The sequence below is a fragment of the Dendropsophus ebraccatus genome, chromosome 4 (genome assembly GCF_027789765.1).
Source record: "Dendropsophus ebraccatus isolate aDenEbr1 chromosome 4, aDenEbr1.pat, whole genome shotgun sequence".
In the NCBI taxonomy this organism is placed as follows: Eukaryota; Metazoa; Chordata; class Amphibia; order Anura; family Hylidae; genus Dendropsophus; species Dendropsophus ebraccatus.
The window spans coordinates 10,243,450-10,263,937 of NC_091457.1; the positions used below are offsets into that span (position 1 = coordinate 10,243,450).

General features: G+C 43.2%; 1 protein-coding gene across 1 annotated transcript in view; it reads left to right on the forward strand.

Moving 5' to 3' along the window:
• The first annotated feature begins 2,551 nt into the window (after positions 1-2,551).
• Positions 2,552-20,488, forward strand: part of LOC138789195 (receptor-type tyrosine-protein phosphatase eta-like) — a 40,408-nt gene continuing 22,471 nt past the window's right edge. The window contains exons 1-9 of the mRNA XM_069967802.1: positions 2,552-2,708; positions 4,238-4,396; positions 9,086-9,367; positions 11,850-12,029; positions 13,032-13,169; positions 14,403-14,604; positions 14,981-15,120; positions 19,321-19,399; positions 19,662-19,688. Coding sequence (XP_069823903.1) covers positions 2,552-2,708; positions 4,238-4,396; positions 9,086-9,367; positions 11,850-12,029; positions 13,032-13,169; positions 14,403-14,604; positions 14,981-15,120; positions 19,321-19,399; positions 19,662-19,688 — 1,364 coding nt within the window. The remainder of the gene's footprint in view (positions 2,709-4,237; positions 4,397-9,085; positions 9,368-11,849; positions 12,030-13,031; positions 13,170-14,402; positions 14,605-14,980; positions 15,121-19,320; positions 19,400-19,661; positions 19,689-20,488) is intronic.

Consider the following 20,488-nt stretch of genomic DNA (forward strand, 5'->3'; position numbering starts at 1 on the left):
GCTCTCACCATCTGCAGAACAATCACCCCCATCATCCTCCTCCTCCTTCTTTGGGGATTTCATGCTGGCAAATCTGTCCGCATTGAGGAGCTTCTCTCTGAAGATATCACTGCCCTCCAGGATAACTATTCTCTGCAGCTCCAGGTCTTTAATCTCCTGCTGCAGAGACTTCACCTTAGCTGTAAACCCAGGTTTCTGCTTTTTTGGGGCTGAGCTGGCTCTGTGCTTAGCAAAGCTCAGGTCTTCTCTTAGACCTTTCAGTCTCTTTCCCAGCTGCTCATACTCAGTAAGCTTTGCAGCTATCCTGGTGCCATAGGTGGCTGCAGACTCCCTGGGCCCCCTGAGACCCCACTGCTCCACCACCTGACTCTCCTGGGAGCCCCTCCGTGCAGCTGCACCTGCACCCCTTCTTGCGCTCACCTTGCTTGTAGGCTCTGTATCAGCAACCTTGCGGCTTCCACCCGTCGCTGGAAGGGCTGGGTCCACATTGCTGCGAACCCTACTAGATCTTCTTACCCCTCCAGCCGGAGCGCTGGCCGGTAGCTTACTCTCTACACCCCCCCGCCGGCCTTGACCGGGAGGTAGAGGTCAGGGGATCCATGCTGAAAACTCTCCCAGGAAGCTGCCACCTTCCTGGGGAAGCAGGTGGTGAATCAGCCTCTCTCCTCCTGGAAGTCTGGATGTGTGGAGCTCAGGAGCAAACGCAGGCACACCCAGTAACCACACCCTCCAGAGCTGCACTCACTATTCTGCTGGTGGGGTCACTGTGTACATACATTACATTACTGATCCTAGTTACAGCCTGTATTACACAAGTTCTTTGTAGACACCAAACAAGCATGTAATGATGGGAGATATAAAATGCAGAATTATGAGTGCAGCTCTGACATTAGAACAGGTTGGTAACATTGAGGTTGGTTAATGGATTTGTTGAGGGTGATATAGTTGGGGTTCAAGCATAGTCATAGTCCCAGCTAGTCCTTATACAGCAGTAGGCAGTGGAACAGCATTCTCTGCACAACTGCAACTGTCAGTATACCTCCTTGTGCAAGTTATGCTGGCAATTATAGTGCACAACAAGGTATGCTGGGAGTTGCAGTTGTGCAGAAGCAGCTTTCCAATATAACAACTCCCAGCATGCCTTCTTGTGCACAAGGGGGTATGCTGGGAGTTCTAGTGCACAAGAAGGTATGATGGGAGCTGCAGATGTGCAGCAGCAGCTTTCCGATATAACAACTCCCAGCATACATTTTTGTGTACAAGGAGGTAAGCTAAGAGTTGTAGTGCCAAAAAGGTATGCTGGGAGTTGTAATGCACAAGGAGGTATGCTAGGAGTTGTAGTTCTGTCGCAGTAGCCTCCCAACACAACTCCCAGTATACCTCCTTGTGTACTACAACTCCTAACATACCTTCTTTTACACAACTCCCAGCATAACTTCTCTTTTGCACTGCAACTCCCAGCATACCTCCTTGTGCACTACAACTCCCAGAATACCTCATTTTGCACTACAACTCCCATCATACCTCCTTGTGTACTACAACTTTTAACATACCTTCTTTTGGACTACAACTCCCAGCATACCTTCTCTTTTGCACTACAACTCCCAGCATACCTCCTTGTGCACTACAACTCCCAGCATACCTCGTTGTGCACTACAACTCCCAGCATACCTCCTTGTGCACTACAACCCCCCAGAATACCTCATTGTGCACTACAACTCCCAGCATACCTACTTGTGTAGTACATCTCCTAACATACCTTCTTTTGCACTACAACTCCCAGCATACCTCCTTGTGTAGGGAGTTGTAGTGCACAAGGAGGTATGCTGGGAGTTGTGCAAAAGAGAAGGCATGATGGAAGTTGTAGTACACAAGGAAGGATGTTAGGAGTTGTAGTACACAAGGAAGGATGTTAGGAGTTGCAGTACACAAGGAGGTATGATGGGAGTTGGATTTCTACAGCAGCAACCTCCCAACACAACTCCCTTCATACCCCCTTGGTCATAACAACTCCCAGCCTCATAGCCGCAGTCTGGGCAGGGGACATCATATTTATATTTTTGAGCATTTTTATCAAACTTTAAAAGGTATCAAATTGGTATCGAGTATTGAAATAAAAAAGCTGGTATTGCTATCGAACTCAAAATTCTGGTATCGTGACATCACTATAAGGGACAGCACGTTTGACAAGAAGAGGATGGTCTCTTTCATATCTCAGTAGCACATTGGTCGCTGTGGGTTTACGGAAGCCACTCAACTGTAGTTCATCCCCTTTCCCCTTTCTTTCCAGAGGGGTTTAAGCTTGGTGCAAAACCACATGTGCAGTTGTGTGGCTACTTGATCACAACCTTTCCAGCAGAGGGGTGAGTAGTTAGGAGACATGTTATAGACGGGCCAGTGTTTTATGTGTTGTGTCTATTTTCTGATTCCCATAGATCCAACACCACCATACAGACTAAGCATCGATTCAATACAAGCTCAAAGCCTGACATTATATTGGTGGGAGCCAGTAAATATGTATGGTGTAATGAAGTCTTATGAAATAACGATCATGAATTCTTCAGGCACTCCTTTAGGGACTCTAACAAGTAACACAACAGACATCACCCTCCAGAACCTGACATCTGGGACCTACCACTTAATATCTGTGGTCACAGTTGGAGTCCGGGGGTATCGAAGCTCATGGGCCGCCACATCTGTCTATACAAGTAGGTTTATAACAACACAGTAGGGAAATTATACATTGTATTACCACCAGGAGAAAGCAAACTATGTATATAGACTAGTTATAGACATACTGAAGAGAAAGCCCTACAAAGTTGGGGGATATTTTGCACTCTCTTATTCTCTCTCAGATTAATAAATACCACTATACAAAGACCAATGTTGTCTCCCTACAATGCCCATATAGCAGAAGGTACCAGCTGTACAAAAGCTCTTTAGACTATATAAGTGATTACAGTACTGCCACATCCAGTGAATACAGGTGACTTTCTACAATCTAAAGTAGAGCTCCTCCTGTCAAGATGAAGCCACATCCCTAGATTGTTAGACTTTGGGCAGTAGTTAAAGGGAATCCGTCAGCTCCCGAGCACTACCTAAGGTGCTGACAGTGTGCTGTAGCTGGCGGTCCCCCAGTGAGCATGGTGCCTTTTTGGTAATTTTCCGTGCAGCGGATTATGCACAATCCTATGTCTCCTACTGTCACAGAGCTGTTGTTCGTGCCACACTTTGCATGCATCCTGCTCCCTCTTCATGAATAATTAATGCTGCCCGGCCTTCTGCTCTCTCAGCTGTCAGATTGCAGATCAGTCCTCTGTAGGCAGTTTATCTCTGAAAGAATCTCTCCTCCCTAATGTGATAGAGCTGTGGTCTAGGGGTAACTCATCTGTCTAGAGACCAGCCAGCAGTTCATTCTCTGGTTCAAATCCCTTGATGGAAATTAGGTAGATGTCTGCTTTTTTTCTCATTATTGTATCATTTTTAAGGCTATGTTCACACACAGTATTTTTGCTCAGTATTTTGCAACCAAAACCAGGAGTGGATTGAGAACACAGAAAGGCTATGTTCTCACACTGTTGAAATTGAGCAGATGGCTGTCATTTAATGGCAAATATCAGACGTTGTTTTAAAAAAACAGTAATAATGTGCCATTAAATGACAGCCATCCACTCAATTTCAACAGTGTGTGAACATAGCCTTTCAGTGTTTTCAATCCACTTCTGGTTTTGGTTGCAAAATACTGACCAAAATAACCTTAAAAATTATACAATAATGAGGAAAAAAAAGACATGTTATTTAATTTCCATCAGGGTATTCAAACCAGAGAATGAACTGCTGGCTAGTCTCTAGACAGGTGAGTTACCCCTAGACCACAGCTCCAGCACATTAGGGAGGAGAGATTCTTTCAGAGATAAACTGCCTACAGAGGACTGATCTGCAATCTGACAGCTGAGCGAGCAGGAGACCGGGCAGCATTGATTATTCATGAAGAGGGAGGAGGATGCATGCAAAGTGTGGCCCGAACAACTGCTCTGTGACAGTAGGAGACATAAGATTGTACATAATCCGCTGCACGGAAAATTACCAAAAAGGCACGCATGCTACAGCACACTGTCAGCACCTTAGGTAGAGACCAGGAGCTGACAGATTCCCTTTAAATAATTATTAGATTAGATAATACAGCACTGCACCCCTATTCTCTGCTGAATCTGTATTTGTATTTATTCTATTTCAGAACCAATGCCTATAAAATCCCTCAATTACACTAATGTGACCCCATCTTCTGTGTCTCTGACGTGGAGTAAACCTGATGAGTATCAGACGTCTTACAGCTACAGAGTCCAGACCACTAACCCCTCATCATCCTCACTGATCAATAATACAATAGTGACAAGTGAATCAGCGACAATAATGAATCTGAGGGGAGGAGAGACATATACATTCATGGTATATACAAGAGCTGCCGATGGCCTCACTGAGTCAGACCCAGTGTCACTATCTACCTGTACAGTCAAAGGTTCTGTCTATCTTTTTATTCCGATATATATGAAAGTTACAGAGTTTTTCAATGCGGATGTCACACTTACCTATCTTTTTTAAAGATTTTAAAAACTTGCATCATTTTGTTATAATAACCAGAGTGGTGAAAAGGTGATTTACTCCATTTTAGAGGACAAAACCTGGACTGTTTGTAAGCAGTCCATAAATCGCAATGGAGTCACGTCAACTGAAATAGCATACTTTTTTAGAAATAGACAGACAAGATAGGACAAACCAAGACAGAATGAAGGAGAAAGGGAGACACAGACATGAGAACAAAAGGGAAGGGAACCTAAAGCTCTCAGCCATTACCAGCACCTGGATCACAGTAGGAGTCCCACGGAGACCATACAGACTCGGACAGGTCCATTTTATTATTTAGGGAGGCTGTCAACCTCTGCAAGGCCCTTATTTCTTTCAGTCGGCCCTTCAAGCAATTTTGCTTCCGACTCCTGGCTATCAAGTTGTTAGCCACTGTTAACGCCGCTAGCAGCCACTTCCCAGGTTTCTTTCTGCAATTCCTTGTAAGTACTGCATATCTAAGAAGAGACTGCCCTATCCCAAACTATCGCCCACCATTCTGGTGATATCTGCGTGCCCAATATTGCAGCCATATAGCGTGTCGCATCTGGCTTCCCTCTGATGGGGAATTATAACTGATATCAGCAGGACCATATTAACAACTGCTGCTGCCCTAGGCACTAAACCTGATGACGCCCCATCTTGGAGAGCATAGGGGAGAGTGGCTTCGGCCACATGCATTTCTCTACATGTAGAAACATTGGCTGAATCACGTTTTTAATGGTTTTTAACTGCTTAAAACATACACAAATTTATCATCACATTTAACACCGCCACACCAAACCTGAATACCTCCATACTGTAACTGGATAACACTGCCATACCAGACCTGACCAAATGCTTTTTCAGCATCTAGACTCAATATCAGGGCAGAGTCCGACTGTTGGTTTAGAGTCTGCTGCTGCATTGATTCTAATGTATTCTAATTTGCTTTAATGTAATATTAATCACCTGTCATTTTATTCTCTTATAGCTAATGGAATAATCTCACCCATCTCAGTGTACAAGTACTATTCACCTTATTCACTTGGCATTGAATGGAAAACCACTGAATTAACAGTGGATTATTACACAGTCATTATATCAGCAGACAAAGGTGTGCTAACAAGGCTTAAGTCTTATATTGTATACATGACTGTCCAAGGATTACTACCAGGCAGAGAATTTAACTTCACTTTAGAGACACACAGTGGGAACTGCAGCCAGATATATGCTCCAGTGACAGAGGCCACATGTGAGTATCAATAACTCTCTTGAAGTGTCTGGGAAGCTTCAAGAAATCTAGAAGGATGGGGTACACAAACTATTTCCATATTACCTGTGGGGTGCCATTTTATATTTTTCTTCTTAGTTGTAATGAGTGTAAATTTCTGAAAAATGTCTGTGCCACTTTGTCACTAAAGTGCTGTGGAGATTCAGAGTTATCCGGCTCCAGACATGATATTGATAGGGAAATATTCCATGACAGAGCTTCCCCGTCCGTAGGGCCTGTAATTTACGGAACGTGTGAATGTAGCCTTAGGCTATGTTCTCACAGTGTCACGGGTCACGGAACGGCCGGTGTCAGAGAAGATCAAACATGACAGCTGTATTGAAGTGCTTTATACACAATCTCCCTGGTGTCCAGTGGGTCGGATCTCGCCCCCGCGATGCGATTGCGGAGGGGAGATCCGTTCTTCTGCCTGTCGCAATGACGCTGATCCCTTCTCGGCAATAGATTGTTATGGCCTGCAGCAGGCCATAGCAATCTATCACCGATGTGACTGATCTTTGCTGTGTATATACACAGCATTGATCTCTATGAGAGATTAGTGCTGTGTATATACAAGTCCCCCAGGGGGACTTCTAGTTAATGTGAAAAAAAGTGTTTTTAATAATAAAAAATCCCCTCCTTTATTAAAATCACCCCCCTTTTCCCATTTTATAAATAAATAAACAAAAAAACAAACATATTTGGTATCGCCGCGTGCATAATCACCCAAACTATTAATTTATCACATTCCTAAACTCGCACGGTAAACGGCATAAGCGGAAACAAATTCCAAAGTGCAAAATAGCGCATTTTTGGTCGCATCAAATCCAGAAAAAATGTAATAAACATCGATCAAAAAGTCGTATATGCGCAATCAAGATACCGATAGAAAGTACAGATCATGCCGCAAAAAATAACACCTCACACAGCCCCATAGACCAAAGGATAAAAGCGCTATAAGCCTGGGAAAGAAGCGATTTTAAGGAACATATATTTGTTAACAATGGTTTGAATTTTTTACAGGCCATCAGATCATATAAAAGTTATACATGTTACATATCGTTGTAATCATAACGACTTGAGGAACATGTATAACAAGTCAGTTTTACCCCCGGGGCGAACGGCGTAAACACGAAACTCCCTAAAATTAAAACAAATTCCTTTTATTTTCAATTTGACAGCGCAAATGATTTTTCTCCGGTTTCGCAGCATATTTTATAGGAAAATAAAGTCTGTCATTGCAAAGTTCAATTGGTGTCGCAAAAAATAAGGGCTCATGTGGGTCTCTTGGTGAAAAAATGCAAGCGCTATGGACTTTTAAACATAAAGTGGAAAAAGCAAAAGTGCAAAAACGAAAATTGGCTTTGACCTTAAAGGGTTAAATAATAATGACAACCAAAAACATCCAAATGACCCTGATGAAAAGTTTACATACCCCAGTTCTTAATACTGTGTATTACCCCATCTAACATTAATGACAGCTTAAAGTCTTTTGTGGTAGTTGAGGATGAAGCTCAGTTCCTGTAAATTCCTGGGCTGTGTTGCATGAACTGCACACTTGAGATCTCCCCAGAGTGGCTCGATGATAATGAGATCAGAAGACTCAGATGGCCACTACAGAACCTTCACTTTGTTCTGCTGTAGCCAATGACAGTTCAATCATGACAACCAAAAACATCCAAATGGCCCTGATCAAAAGTTCACATACCCTGGTGATTTGGGCCTGATAACATACACAGAAGTTGACACAAATTGATAAAAATTTTGTCCAAAACTGCCAGGAAAATTGTGTGAGCTAAAAAGGCACAGGAAACTTGGTCAAAGTTGAAGAAAAGATGAATTCAGCACGTTATCAGCAAATACTGGAGGCAAACTTGCACTCATCGGCCCGAAGGCTGTTGGTTGTTTCAACATGACAATCTATAACACAAGGCAAATCAACCTGTCATTGGCTACAGCAGAACAAAGTGAAGGTTCTGGAGTGGCAGAGTCTCCTAACCTCAATATCATTGAGCCACTCTGGGGAGATCCCAAGAACGCAGTTCATGCAACACAGCTCAGGAATTTACAGGAAAAGGAAGCTTTTTGCCAAGAAGAATGGGCAGATTTATCATCTGAGAAAATCAGGGGCCTCATCCACAACTACCACAAAAGACTTCAAGCTGTCATTGATGTCAAAGGGGGCAATGCACAATATTAAGAATTGGGGTGTGTAACTTTTTGATCAGGGTCATTTGGAAGTTTTTGGTTGTCCTTATGATTTAAAAAGAGAAAACACAGTAGTTTGACAATAAATGGCTTCACCGAGCAAAAAAAGCTTTTGTGTTATTTATATTTTCTGAAAAAAGGACAAAAAATCCTACCAGGGTATGTAAACTTTTGTGTACAACTGTACTTCTTGCTAACAGCATTTGTAAACCGGAATATTGTGCAGTTACCAGTAAGTGTTTCATCCCCTATACTACTCTACCTATGATTGTGGTGCCCAAACCCACAAAGTACATAGTCTATCGTACTGCATGTGTGCTACTGATTGCGATTGCGAATCTGCTGGAAGTTATCTGCACGAATTCCGTAGTGTGCACATACCCAAAGTCAGGATGCCAATTACTGTACATGAATTGTTTTAAACTGAAGTCAACATTGAGCCGCTTTAGACATATGTCACAATACCATTTCACAGTCTCCGCTTCACCTATCCTACAGGATAGTCTCATAAAAAAAAAAAAAATTACATAAATTTTTATTTTGTTTTCAATAAACTTTTACAAACACGCTCCTGAGGACATAACAATTGAACAATCAATTCCTAATAACAATTAAGGTAATCATTTAGTTAAGTCAACAGCTTAAGTGATAAAGACCACAAGAAATGGTCAGAATTCACCCAACGAATAGTTCAGAAATAGAAAGGGGAGTAGGTAGTTTCCACGACTGCACTAAGGAGGTTCTAGCAGCAAAATAGGAGGTGTTGGAGGAAATATCCAAAACAGCTAGTGTAGAGTCGGGGAGAATAGGCTTTTGAGAAATTTCTGATAATAATTGAAAGATTTCTTTCCAGAAAGGGTTGAGTTTGGTGCAAGACCACCACATGTGCAGTTGTGTGGCTATTGACAACAACCTTTAAAAAAAAGGGGTGAGTAGGTAGGAGACATATGTTTTAGATGGGCCAGTGTTTTATGTGTTGTGTCTATTTTCTGATTCCCACAGGTCCAACACCACCAGAAGGACTAATCTTCAATGTAATACAAGCACAAAACCTGACGTTATCTTGGATGGAGCCAGTGAATATGACCGGTGTAAATAAGTCATATAATATAAACTACTGGATATTCTCCTCATCTTATGAAACTGTGATAACAAAGACAAGTACCACAAAAAATTACATTACCCTCAAGAACCTTAATTCTGGGACTAACTACTCCATATCTGTGGTCACAGTCGGAGTTCGGGGATATCAGAGCTCACCGCTCACCACATCTGTCTATACAAGTAGGTTCATATCCCCCCTGCATGCAGCATTATCAGAATCAGTGCTCCACACACAGTTTAATGCCCTGAAAGTTCCCCCACAGAGTATCAAGAGCCGGAACACATACATGCTGTATTTCTTTTAAAAAAAAAAAAAAAAAAAGGGTCTAATATTATTTTTGTCTCCAAAAAAGGGGCAAGGGAAGGTCTTATGAGTAAATTTTTCTTTTTAAACTATTGTTTTAATCTGTTGTTTGTGGGTAAAAATGTACCATTACCTATACAATACACTAGTTAGAGATGAACAAATCTATATGCATTAGGCCCTTAAGCCTGAATCTCTTGACGTGGGACTTTGGAGCGGGACTCGAAAGCAGGTGAGCAAATTTTTCCTGCCATGGGGGGAGGTAGTGGGGCATTTTTGCAGGGCTATTGGGAGCTACAGAATGCCCTTTCTCCTTTACATCGGTGACGTCACGTGACATAACTTTGCGCTGGAGATGCTAAGTTAACCTACTCCAAAAACCTTACAAAATGAAGCTAGGGCTTATTTTCAGGGTAGGGTTTATTTTTGAAGAGACATGGTAGTTATAACACTGTTGCCACCATACAGTGATTACAAATTGCCTCCAAACTGCTCTGAACAAAACAAAAATATATTACCAATGATACTACTACATAATACCTAAATAATACAGCCACACCATGACCACTATCACTACAATTGCCCTATAACAGAGTGCAGTTACATCCAGTTACTTACAGAGGACATCTTCTCTGATCAGAGTCTTTCACTTTTCTTTTTTCTCTCCATCCAGCCCAGGCCATCTTGAAGTCTTCTCCTGGCCATGAATCTTCTCTCCAGAATCTGCCAGAGAGATAGTTTAGGCTCCAGCACATATAGTAGTTAGGTCCTCTGTACCCCTATATAGTAGTTATGTCCCTCTCTGCATCCATATAGTTTTCTATGCCCCCACATAATAATTGGGTATACTCTGTGCCACAATATAATAGTAAGGTCCCTAAATAATATAGGCCTCTATTTGCAGTCCCCATATAAAATAAGGCCCCTCTGTGGAGTCTCCATATAGCATCAGGGCCTTGTGTGCAACCCCAATGTAGTAAGGACTACTGTGTGCTTCCCCAGTAGTATAGACCGTTGTGTGCTTCCCTAATTGTACAGATCCCTTGTGTGCTGCCCCAGTAGTATAGACCCCTTGTGTGCTGCCCCAGCAGCATACACCCCTTGTGTGTTGACCCCCCTTCCCAGCCCCTTATTTTCTTGGTAGGCATCCTCAGTAATAAAAGGAGCTGTCGTTGGCCATCGCACTCAGCTCCTGACACTAATGCTGGAGGAGCTAGCAGTCGGCCTGAGCGACGTGACAACGGCATTCCCGGCCAGTTGCTAGGGGTGCGCCTGCAGTGTCCATAGTTACTATTACCGCAAGTGAGACTTCTCGGCCTAGAGAGTATTGTGTTTGTTTGTCCTGTTCTCGTTTTTTGTGTTTCACCAACTCAGGTCAGGATCTGTTGCCCAGTTACCCGTCCTGACCCGTCCAGAGTCCCGTCCTGACACCCAGCTTGTCTCCTCTTCTCTGCAAGCAGCACTCAAGTGATGTCACTCGAGAGCTGGAACAGCAAGGAGAGAGCGGTCTCTTGTGACCACAGGCAACACACTGCCTGCAGCCTTTAATTCGAATTTTACACACAAAAAAAAGAACACAAAACAACCCCACAAACGGACTGTGACCAGAATCCAAACTACATAAATACACAGAGAGTCCATGAGTCAAAGACTACAGCTACTACAAGCAAAATGAGAATCAAATTCTCACCAGATCCTAATGTTCTTGTTGTAGTCATAGATAGACAGTTACAATGATCTTGCAGAGGTAGATATACTGTTAGTCCAAGGTGCGGGACTACTGACCCTGAGCCCTAGCTTGTGATGAGTAAGTTCAGACTACCCCTGCTCGCACAGGGTGGATCGGGGCTCTCCCCCTAAGAAGTTCAACCCTTACCCTGGTCTACCCCTTTGTGAGTTACCCTAAAGAATCCCTATACAAGGGTCCCTTACCCTCCAGCGCTTTTCTTCCGGACTGCCAGGGTTCTCAGGGAGGCAGGGTTAACAGAGGGAAAAAATTTGGGCTTCACAAAAAGAACAAAGATGCAGAAACTTTGGACAATGGTAATGTAGCCATGTCCTCCGGGGTATAATAGGTAATATTGCAGAGGCAAAAAGCGCCTCTGCCGATGAATAGCTGAGTGGGCTGGAAACGTCACATCTCAAGCCGCGCCACAGACCAGGAAACGCTTATGTTTTTCAGCACTGTGGAGAGGTATACACAGGCGGTAATAAACTTAGGTTGCATAGTGGGCCCTAACTCTTTACTATATACCATGGCTAACAGAATAATATAAGAAACATTATCAATGAATGGACCTATTGTTAACCCCTTGCAAACCACTTTTCTCACACTTTCATGTTTTTACTATATTACAGAGCCAATGTCGGTGAAATCTCTGCAGATCAGTAATGTGACTCCATCTTCTGTGTCCCTGATGTGGAGTAAACCTGATGAGTATCAGACGTCTTACAGCTACAGAGTCCAGACCAATGTCTCCTCATCATCCTCACTGATCAATGATACAATAGTGACAGATAATTCAACTACAATATCGGGTCTAACCCCAGGAGACACATATACATTCATGGTATATACAAGAGCTGCCGATGGCCTCACTGAGTCAGACCCCGTGTCACTATCTACCTGCACACGTAAGGACGGGGTCAATTATTTTCTCTCTTTATCAATCCGGATGCAGTGCTCTCAGCAAGAAGGCATATAGTGACTCTCTACTTTCCAGATTACTTACATATTAAATACAATCTCACTTAAATCATCCCAGCAGACGACCCTCCAATCTTTGATGTCAGGGAAAACAAGAGCGCAGCACTAACCATGTACAATGTATCAGTCTGGAGTCCAGGCTGTAGAGCTCACAGAGCATTGTCTACACTGAATACAGCTGAGAGCAGGACAAGCCATGTACAATGTATCAGTCTGGAGCTCACAGAGCATTGTGTACACTGGATACAGCTAAGAGCAGGACAAGCCATGTACAATGTATCAGTCTGTAGATCAGGCTGTTGAGCTCACAGAGCATTGTCTACACTGGATACACTTGTATTACTTCTCAGCTGAGAGCTGAGCACCTCAGAGAGCTAAGCGCCTCGGCTCAAAGAATTGACATGTCAATTCTTTGGGGCGAGGTGGGGGATAGGCGATGTATATTTTTTGCGTTTTCACTTTCTCCTACTCGCCTTCTATTTTTGCAACACAATCTATAGTTTTTATTGGTACTATATTCATGCAGATGGGACGTTCTGATCGCTCTTTATTATTTTTTCTTTCTGATATAATGTTACGAAAAAATCTTCAATTCTGGCGCTTTTTTCATTTACAACATTCACCATACAGTAACATTATTGTTATCTTTTATTAGATCGGACAGTTGCAGTCAGTCCCCTTGCTCTATGAAGCAAGTTCAGCTCCTGAGCTTGCTTTCTAGAGCCTCCAGACCTACTGGCATACCGGTACATCATGGGTCCTTAAGGGGTTAAATATGAAAGATAAGTGATTCTCAGATCAGTGAGCTTGTTACATCTATTATCTTTCCGCAGGTCTGCCAGATCAACCTAATGACATTCAGCCCAGGATATCTGTATCCAAAGGTTCAGTGGACATCACTTTCTCAAAATTTAATAGTTCAGATGTACCCATGAAGGCTTACGCTGTCGTAATAACAAGAGAGATAAATGGTACGAGTTATATTCTCTATTTTAAGGGTTCACTTTGAGCTTCTCTGTTACTAAACTCAAGGACAACTCCGGCGATTAAAAAAAAAAAATCCACTCACAAACATACTTTTTATACTTACCATCCCTTCTAATGCTGTCTCTGTTTGAATTCCCGGCTGTTCGCGGGTTCCCGGAGCTCCCATTGGCAACAGATGACGGAATCCGCCCTTGCATAGAATTAAGTCTATGGCACAGGCGCATATGCACGGGAACTTCTCTGTGCGGATTCCTCAGTCTGAATATTCTTAGAGACCAAGCTGATTTTGACCTCACTGCCCAAGGCCCATATTTCAAATCTCACCTGTCTCACTTTATGTGCGAACAATGTTGTAAGGGTTTAATCGGTCCAAGTGATTCTGAAAACACCAACATTTTCCAAAAAGTTGGACAAAATGTAATTTTTAGAATTTTGACATTGTCGGTTTTTCAGAAAGATAGTGATGGCACATAAATTAGATAATAATTCACATTTACAATATGTCTGTTAGCTCGGTAAGTGACAACCAGTGGTAAAGACAAGGAAACGGACAGTGAGCCCTGCTCTGTTACCGCCCACTGTCCCTGCCTACTTGACACTGACAGCTCTAGGCAACTGTTGACAACCACGAGGATTGTCCCTGCACTGATTTGGTGTTACACGAAACAAAGACAGACAAACACACACAATAATTCTTATTGGACAATCCAGGTCAGCAACAGCGGGCAACAAAAATACAAAATCGGAGGCAGTCAATAGGTCAGGCAGAAAGGTCTAGGCAGGCGGCAGACAGGGAAGAACAAAGCCAAAGCTCAAAGATTCACAGACAGATGGCAGAGGTACTGTACGAGCATGAATATCTTTACTAGCTACCCAAGTACACTCTTCTGGACCGAACCCCTTCCAATGGGTAAGGTATTGTATGGAATTCTGCACACGGCGAGAATTCAAAACCCTCTCCAGGGGAGCAGATGGCAAAACACGAGTAACATATTTTTTCAATAAAGCCTCATGAAAAACATTGTGAATGCGCAAAGTTTTAGCTAATTGTAACTTGAAAGAAACTGGGTTAATGACATCAGAAATGAATAAATAACGTCTTTAAGGTTGGCAAGGTCTTTATGTAGACATGTACGATAAGTGTATGCTACTTTACATGTCTTCCCCTTATGTGTAATTCTCTTATCTCTTAAAAATCTCTGAATGTTTCTTTGTAGGTGACCATCCACCTTGGGGGATATTATCTAAAACACACAACGACTTTAAGAACAGGCTGACTAACACTTGTGTCACCTATATTATCGAGTCAAGTGCGGCAATGAGATCAGAGCCTGCCAGTGGTATAAATGTCCATGTGGGTAATGGAAAAAAGACTCATTCTTATATCAATGGAGCGCTGGACCCCGAGTATCAGTACAGGTAACCTAAATGCAGGACCATATTAACAGCTGCTGCTGCCCTAGGCACAAGGCCTTGGGGGGCGTGGGGGTGAGTGGTTTCGGCCACATGCATTTCTCTACATGTAGAAACATTGTCTGAATTGAGTTTTTCATGTTTTTTAACTGCTTAAAACAAATAAATTTCCATATTGAGTAAATGATTACCTACCTGTCTCTAGCTGCACCTTGCCCGCCACCGCTAGCAAGCCAAGTCCATTCTGCCTTGCAGAGGGGACTGGTGAAGACCAGTGGCCCCTTATTCTCCGCTCCTTGATAGTACCGTGGATCCACGGCTTCTGTTGTGACAATGACTCTTTTTCTTTTTGAGAATAACACCATAACCTTCTTATTTTCAGGGTTGGCATTGCTGGCTTTATTAGTATCAAATATGACACAAAGACCGACACCATCATTGAAGAACAGTCTCTAGTATCCTACACAAGCTACAGCGGACCATTCAGACCAGTCCCCGATGAGACACTAGGACCTAATATAGGTATAACATAAATGTACACAACTTATATTGCTTTTAAAGTGACTCTGTACCCACAATCTGCCCCCCCCCCCCCCCCCCCAAACCGCTTTTACCTTCGGATAGCTGCTTTTAATCCAAGATCTGTCCTGGGGTCCGTTCGGCAGGTGACGCAGTTATTGTCCTAAAAAGACAACTTTTAAACTTGCAGCCATGTGTCAAATTGGCGTTGCCCAGAGTACCCATGCCTTAGGATTGTGACACCCCTTCATCCCACCTCCCCGCCCTCCTCATCATTATGAATGCCCCTGGGTAGGATTTTTCCTATTCCTCACCTGTCAGAACACAGATGCCTCAACAATCCAGCTCATGTGCAGTGTTCACACAGGTGAAGAACCTGCCGCTTTAAGGCCCGAATAGGCTTGGTCACTAAGGGGTTAAAGTGTCACTGTCATTATAACTTTCAAAGTCTAAAACAGTAAATGTGAAATGAAGCAAGTTTGCAATATACATTCATTATTTTTTTGGGTATTATCATGCTGTAAAACAAAACTGAACTTACCAGAAATCCCGGTCCAGTTTCCAGAAAAAAAACAGACAAAACAAAGGAATTCCAGCCAGTACAAAGTCATGGCTCACTGTGTCCATATCAAATCTACTGTTGATTTAGATTTTGAAAGTTATAACGACAGTGACACTAGTTACTTTCCGGATCAATGGTGAGATTCTCTACTAATCCAGAAGGGCAGGTATCCATGGATATGGAGTCTCTCTCAGACAGAAATGCATTATTGTCTGACTGCATCTCCATATCCATGGAGACCCGACCTTCCGGAGCAGCAGAGGTCCTGCCGCTGATCTGGAAGGTCTTATTGCAACGGGTACAAGGAGGTTTATACTGACCATCAACCATCAAATATCTTCTTGCTTTACCAGACCCCGCACACTGAGCTTGATGTGTGCCGGGCTCTGGCTCCTGAAATGTCTAGAGCACTTTCATCAGTGTCCTGCCTCAGCCTTTGGTTTGGCTGAGCAGACATTTCAGGGGACAAAGCCCGGCACAAGCTCAGTGTGCCAGGTCTGGTGAAGCAAGAAGACATCTTATGGTGAGTATGAAACCCTTCCTTATTGGCACAGGTGCAGCGCGAAATCAGTCTGGCCACCAGGGGGTTAAGTAGGCATACAATGCATCCTCACTTAACCCCATGGGTGCCAGACTAATCAGCTGTACAGATGCTGCACAGTGTAAGGTGCAGAACACCTGTCTTGTGTGACTTTCCTTTTTGTTTTTCAGATATTGATACCCTGGGGATAACATCGGATTCCGTGGATGATATCTATGACCAGCAGATTTTTTTGGTTAATAAAATGGTCAATAAATGGGGTGGGGGTGTTTTCATCTGTGTTTTCTTTGTTGTTGTTTACTTTACAGACTTAATAGTGGGAGCTGTCTTATAGATGCCATCCATTACTAAGTCGGGGCTAACACTAACCCCCCAGCACTGGGAAGAGCTGGTTGCCAATAGCCCTGAAGCAGCATCAAAAAATAACACTCTTGGGTTGGGCGGTGGCAGGATGGTATTGTTAGGCTGAGGAAGGCCAAAATAAATGGTACCCTGGTACTACTAGGCTGCTGCTGTTTTTTTTTTTATCTGGCTGGTTATAGAAATGGGGGGAAACCTGCACACTTTTTTTTAATTATTTATTTATTATAACGTTCCCCCCATTTCCATAACCAGACGAAATAAAAAACAAAAACAAACAGCAGTAGTCTAGTAATACCAGGGTGGGAAAAACCATTTAGTTTGCCCATCCCCAGCCTAATAATACCAGCCTGCCACCGTTCAGTCCAGGAGTGTCATTTTTGATGCTCCAGGACTACAGGTACCCAGCTTTTCCAGTGTGGCGGTGGGTACTGGGGTAATAATTGGGGGTGGGGGTTTAGTGTTACACATTTAACTGGCTTCCACTAGTAAACCTGTTATGAAAAAACAAGACCCCCCCCCCTTGTTGACCATTTTAATATAAAAAAAAAATAAAAATCAGCTGGCCTTCGACGTAGTCCAAGGAATCCAACATTATCCTCAGAAAACCAATATCTGAAAGACAAAAAGGAGAGACACACAAAAAAAGGCAGGAGCAGACCACCTCCTTGCAGTATGCAGTATCTGGGTTAAAATCCCACCAAGGGCAACTTCATATGTATGTTCTCTCTAAAACCGGAGTACCCAGAGGAAACCCACACAAACACAGATAGGTGAATTTACATTGCGAGCCCTAAAGGGCAAATCTATGTAAAATCAGTTGGCACTAAATTAAAGGGATTATATGTAAACAATCTTGCCTTGTTGATCTAATCCTGCTTTGGCATATTCATATACAGTATGCAATAGTGATGATCTAACCAGTTGCACAGTTACAGTACCTGCGTAAGGTTTGGTTTGAGGAGGGAAATGCCCCCAGTGCACCAAATGGGCTATTTACTTTACCCCAAACTGGAACCAGATCAGAAGATCATCATGGAATCTTCATGTATTTCCCTACATGTACATATTAGCAGGTTTGTATGTACAAAACTGCTGATAGTTTACCTTTAAAGCGACTCTGTACCCACAATCTGTCCCCCCCAAACTGCTTGTACCTTCGGATAGCTGATTTTAATCCAAAATCTGTCCTGGAGTCCATTCGGCAGGTGATGCAGTTATTGTTAGAAAAAACCCCCAACTTTTAAACATGTAGCCCTGTGTCAAATTGGCGTGGCCTAGAGTGTCTGTGCCCTAGGCCTGCACCACCTCTCCGTCCCTTCTCCCCGCACTCTTCAAAATTAGGAATGCCCCTGGGCAGTATTTCTCCTAATCATCACCTATCTGAACATGGCACATGGGCTGGATCGTTAAAGGACAACTCCCACAAAAATTTTTTTTTGCTCATTTAACACACATTACAAAGTTATATAACTTTGTAATGTGGTTAAATACCCGGTCTGGCCCCCTTCCCCCACTTTCGGACCCCCGACCCCCCACCCCGGAAGTTAAAGAATGTATACATTACCTATTACGATCGTCACGGTCCTCTTCTCCGGGGCGGCATCTGGTGACGACGACGTCAGAGCCGAGGGGCGGTCCGGGTCTTCTTCCTCCTCGGCGTCTTCATGCAAAGTGAATGGGGATGAAAAGGCTGCTGGTGCACATGCGCACCAGCAGCCTTTTCATTGGCTGGAGCGCATCACATGGCTTCCAGCTTGCTCAGCCCTGATTGGCTGAGCTTGCTGGAAGCCATGTGATGCGCTCCAGCCAATGAAAAGGCTGCCGGTGCGCAAGCGCACTGGCAGCCTTTTCCATCCCCTGGACCCGGAAGTCGGAGACATCGCTGGATGGCGTACGGTGGCGACGGAGAGGCGGACGGCGGGCGAATCGAGTGGCGATCGTCACCGGAGAGATGGTGAGTATGGTGTCTGTGTGTGTCTGTGTTTTTTTTTTTTGGGGGGGTCCCGCGGGAGTTGTCCTTTAAGTAAATAAATGTTTGCTGTTCTGAATGTGAGCAAGGTTAAGAAATTAAAAACACAAATTATATAAGAATGTTGTATAACAAGACTAACTGTGCTGTTTCCCTTACTGTTCTTTTCAACAAAATGACAGGAATCACGATGGAACATGATTAGTGGTAACAATCATGCAATGGGTCTTTCCCACAGAAGAAGAAACCTTGACTTATGTGTAAAGAAAAGCCTAAATCATGAAATATAGTATACATATGACAACTTTTGCCACAAGCTTCATGCATATACACTTAAGGGGTACTCCGGAGAAAAATAATTATTATTAAATCAACTGGTGTTAGAAAGTTATTCAGATTTAGAACTTACTTCTATATAAAAATCTCCAGTCTTCCAGTACTTATCAGCTGCTGTATGTGCTGCAGGAAGTGGAGTATTTTCTCCAGTCTGACACAGTGCTCTCTGCTGCCACCTCTGTCCATGTCAGGAACTGTCCAGAGCAGGAGAGGTTTTCTATGGGGATTTGCTGCTGCTCTGGACAGTTCCTGACATGGACAGAGGTGGCAGCAGAGAGCATTGTGTCAGACTGGAAAGAATGCACCACTTCCTGTAGGACATGCAGAAGCTGATAAGTACTGGATGGCTGGAGATTTTTAAATAGAATCAATTTACAAATCTGCATATTTTTCTGACACCAGTTGATTCATTGCTATATATTTTTCTTTCAGGTGCCATAGTAGGAGGTGTCATTGGAAGCGTTTTTCTTGCTATTCTCATTGGTGCTGTATTTTTATTGAGGAGAAAAAGGTAAAAAAAAAAAAATTACAAATTATGAATGATTACAAATTGTGCAGAGTGGAGCACCTGTTCTTGCATACAAAGTCATATAGTAGATCCCTATGGACCTCTCACATTTCATATAGAAAAGCGAGGCAATATCATTCTACCGAGGTGACCAGTCAGATATTTAAAAAAAAACACTCAAAAATATTAAAAAGTTTTTTTTTGTTTTTTGTTTTTAAATCTATTTGATAATCTATTGATATGATATCTTTTATTTTAATTCCAGGCAGAAAGAAGGTGTTTTGGCAAGTGGGTATGTATATCTACTTATGATAAAATGGTAGATGGTCATAGAGTGGTGTTCCAGCAATGGAAAGAGTTTTACAATGATCAGGAGTGCTTACAAAATGAAAAAAAACAACAAAAAAAACAAATGTACCAGCCCTGACCTTCACAGCTGCTATTTTGATGGTTTCGCTCACACATCATGATAGGGACTTAAACCAGCCCCCTCTGGTCACATTATTGATCCAGTGATTATTCATTCATCCCTGCACTGACAATAACTGAGCTCTGTAAAGGATCCTTTTCACCACTGCTGCAGTCATTCTCTATGGGCGTCGGACTCATCTCTGGTGAGCGCGCAAACGGCTTCCGACAGGGAAATCTCGGCGGCGGGACCGGGACTTCGAGGAAGGGGTAAGTATAAGGGGCTCCACCAGAGGTCGGGCGGGATTTGAATATGTATAGTTTGGAGGAAAGAAGGGAAGGGGCATGATCAAAACATTTAAATGAAACCTTTAAAAGGACTAACTAAGGCTCAAGAGGGGCTGTGACAAAGCATAGGCAGGGGTTAGCGATGGCCAAGGCCGCCATGTGGTGGTCCAGGACAATTTCCATAGGAAAATACTTCTGTGCTACTCAGACTGTGAACTTGAGCATGGGACAGAGTAACAATATGGTCACTACAACCATGTGTTCACGCACAGCACGCCCCCACACCATTGCCTAGGAGAACCATGGCAAAGATGCGGTCAGCCAGTGGGATGCGTCAACGTCATCTGCTGCTTCTCCCAGTATTCTCCACACCATGAGCGGCTGCCAGGGCTTCAC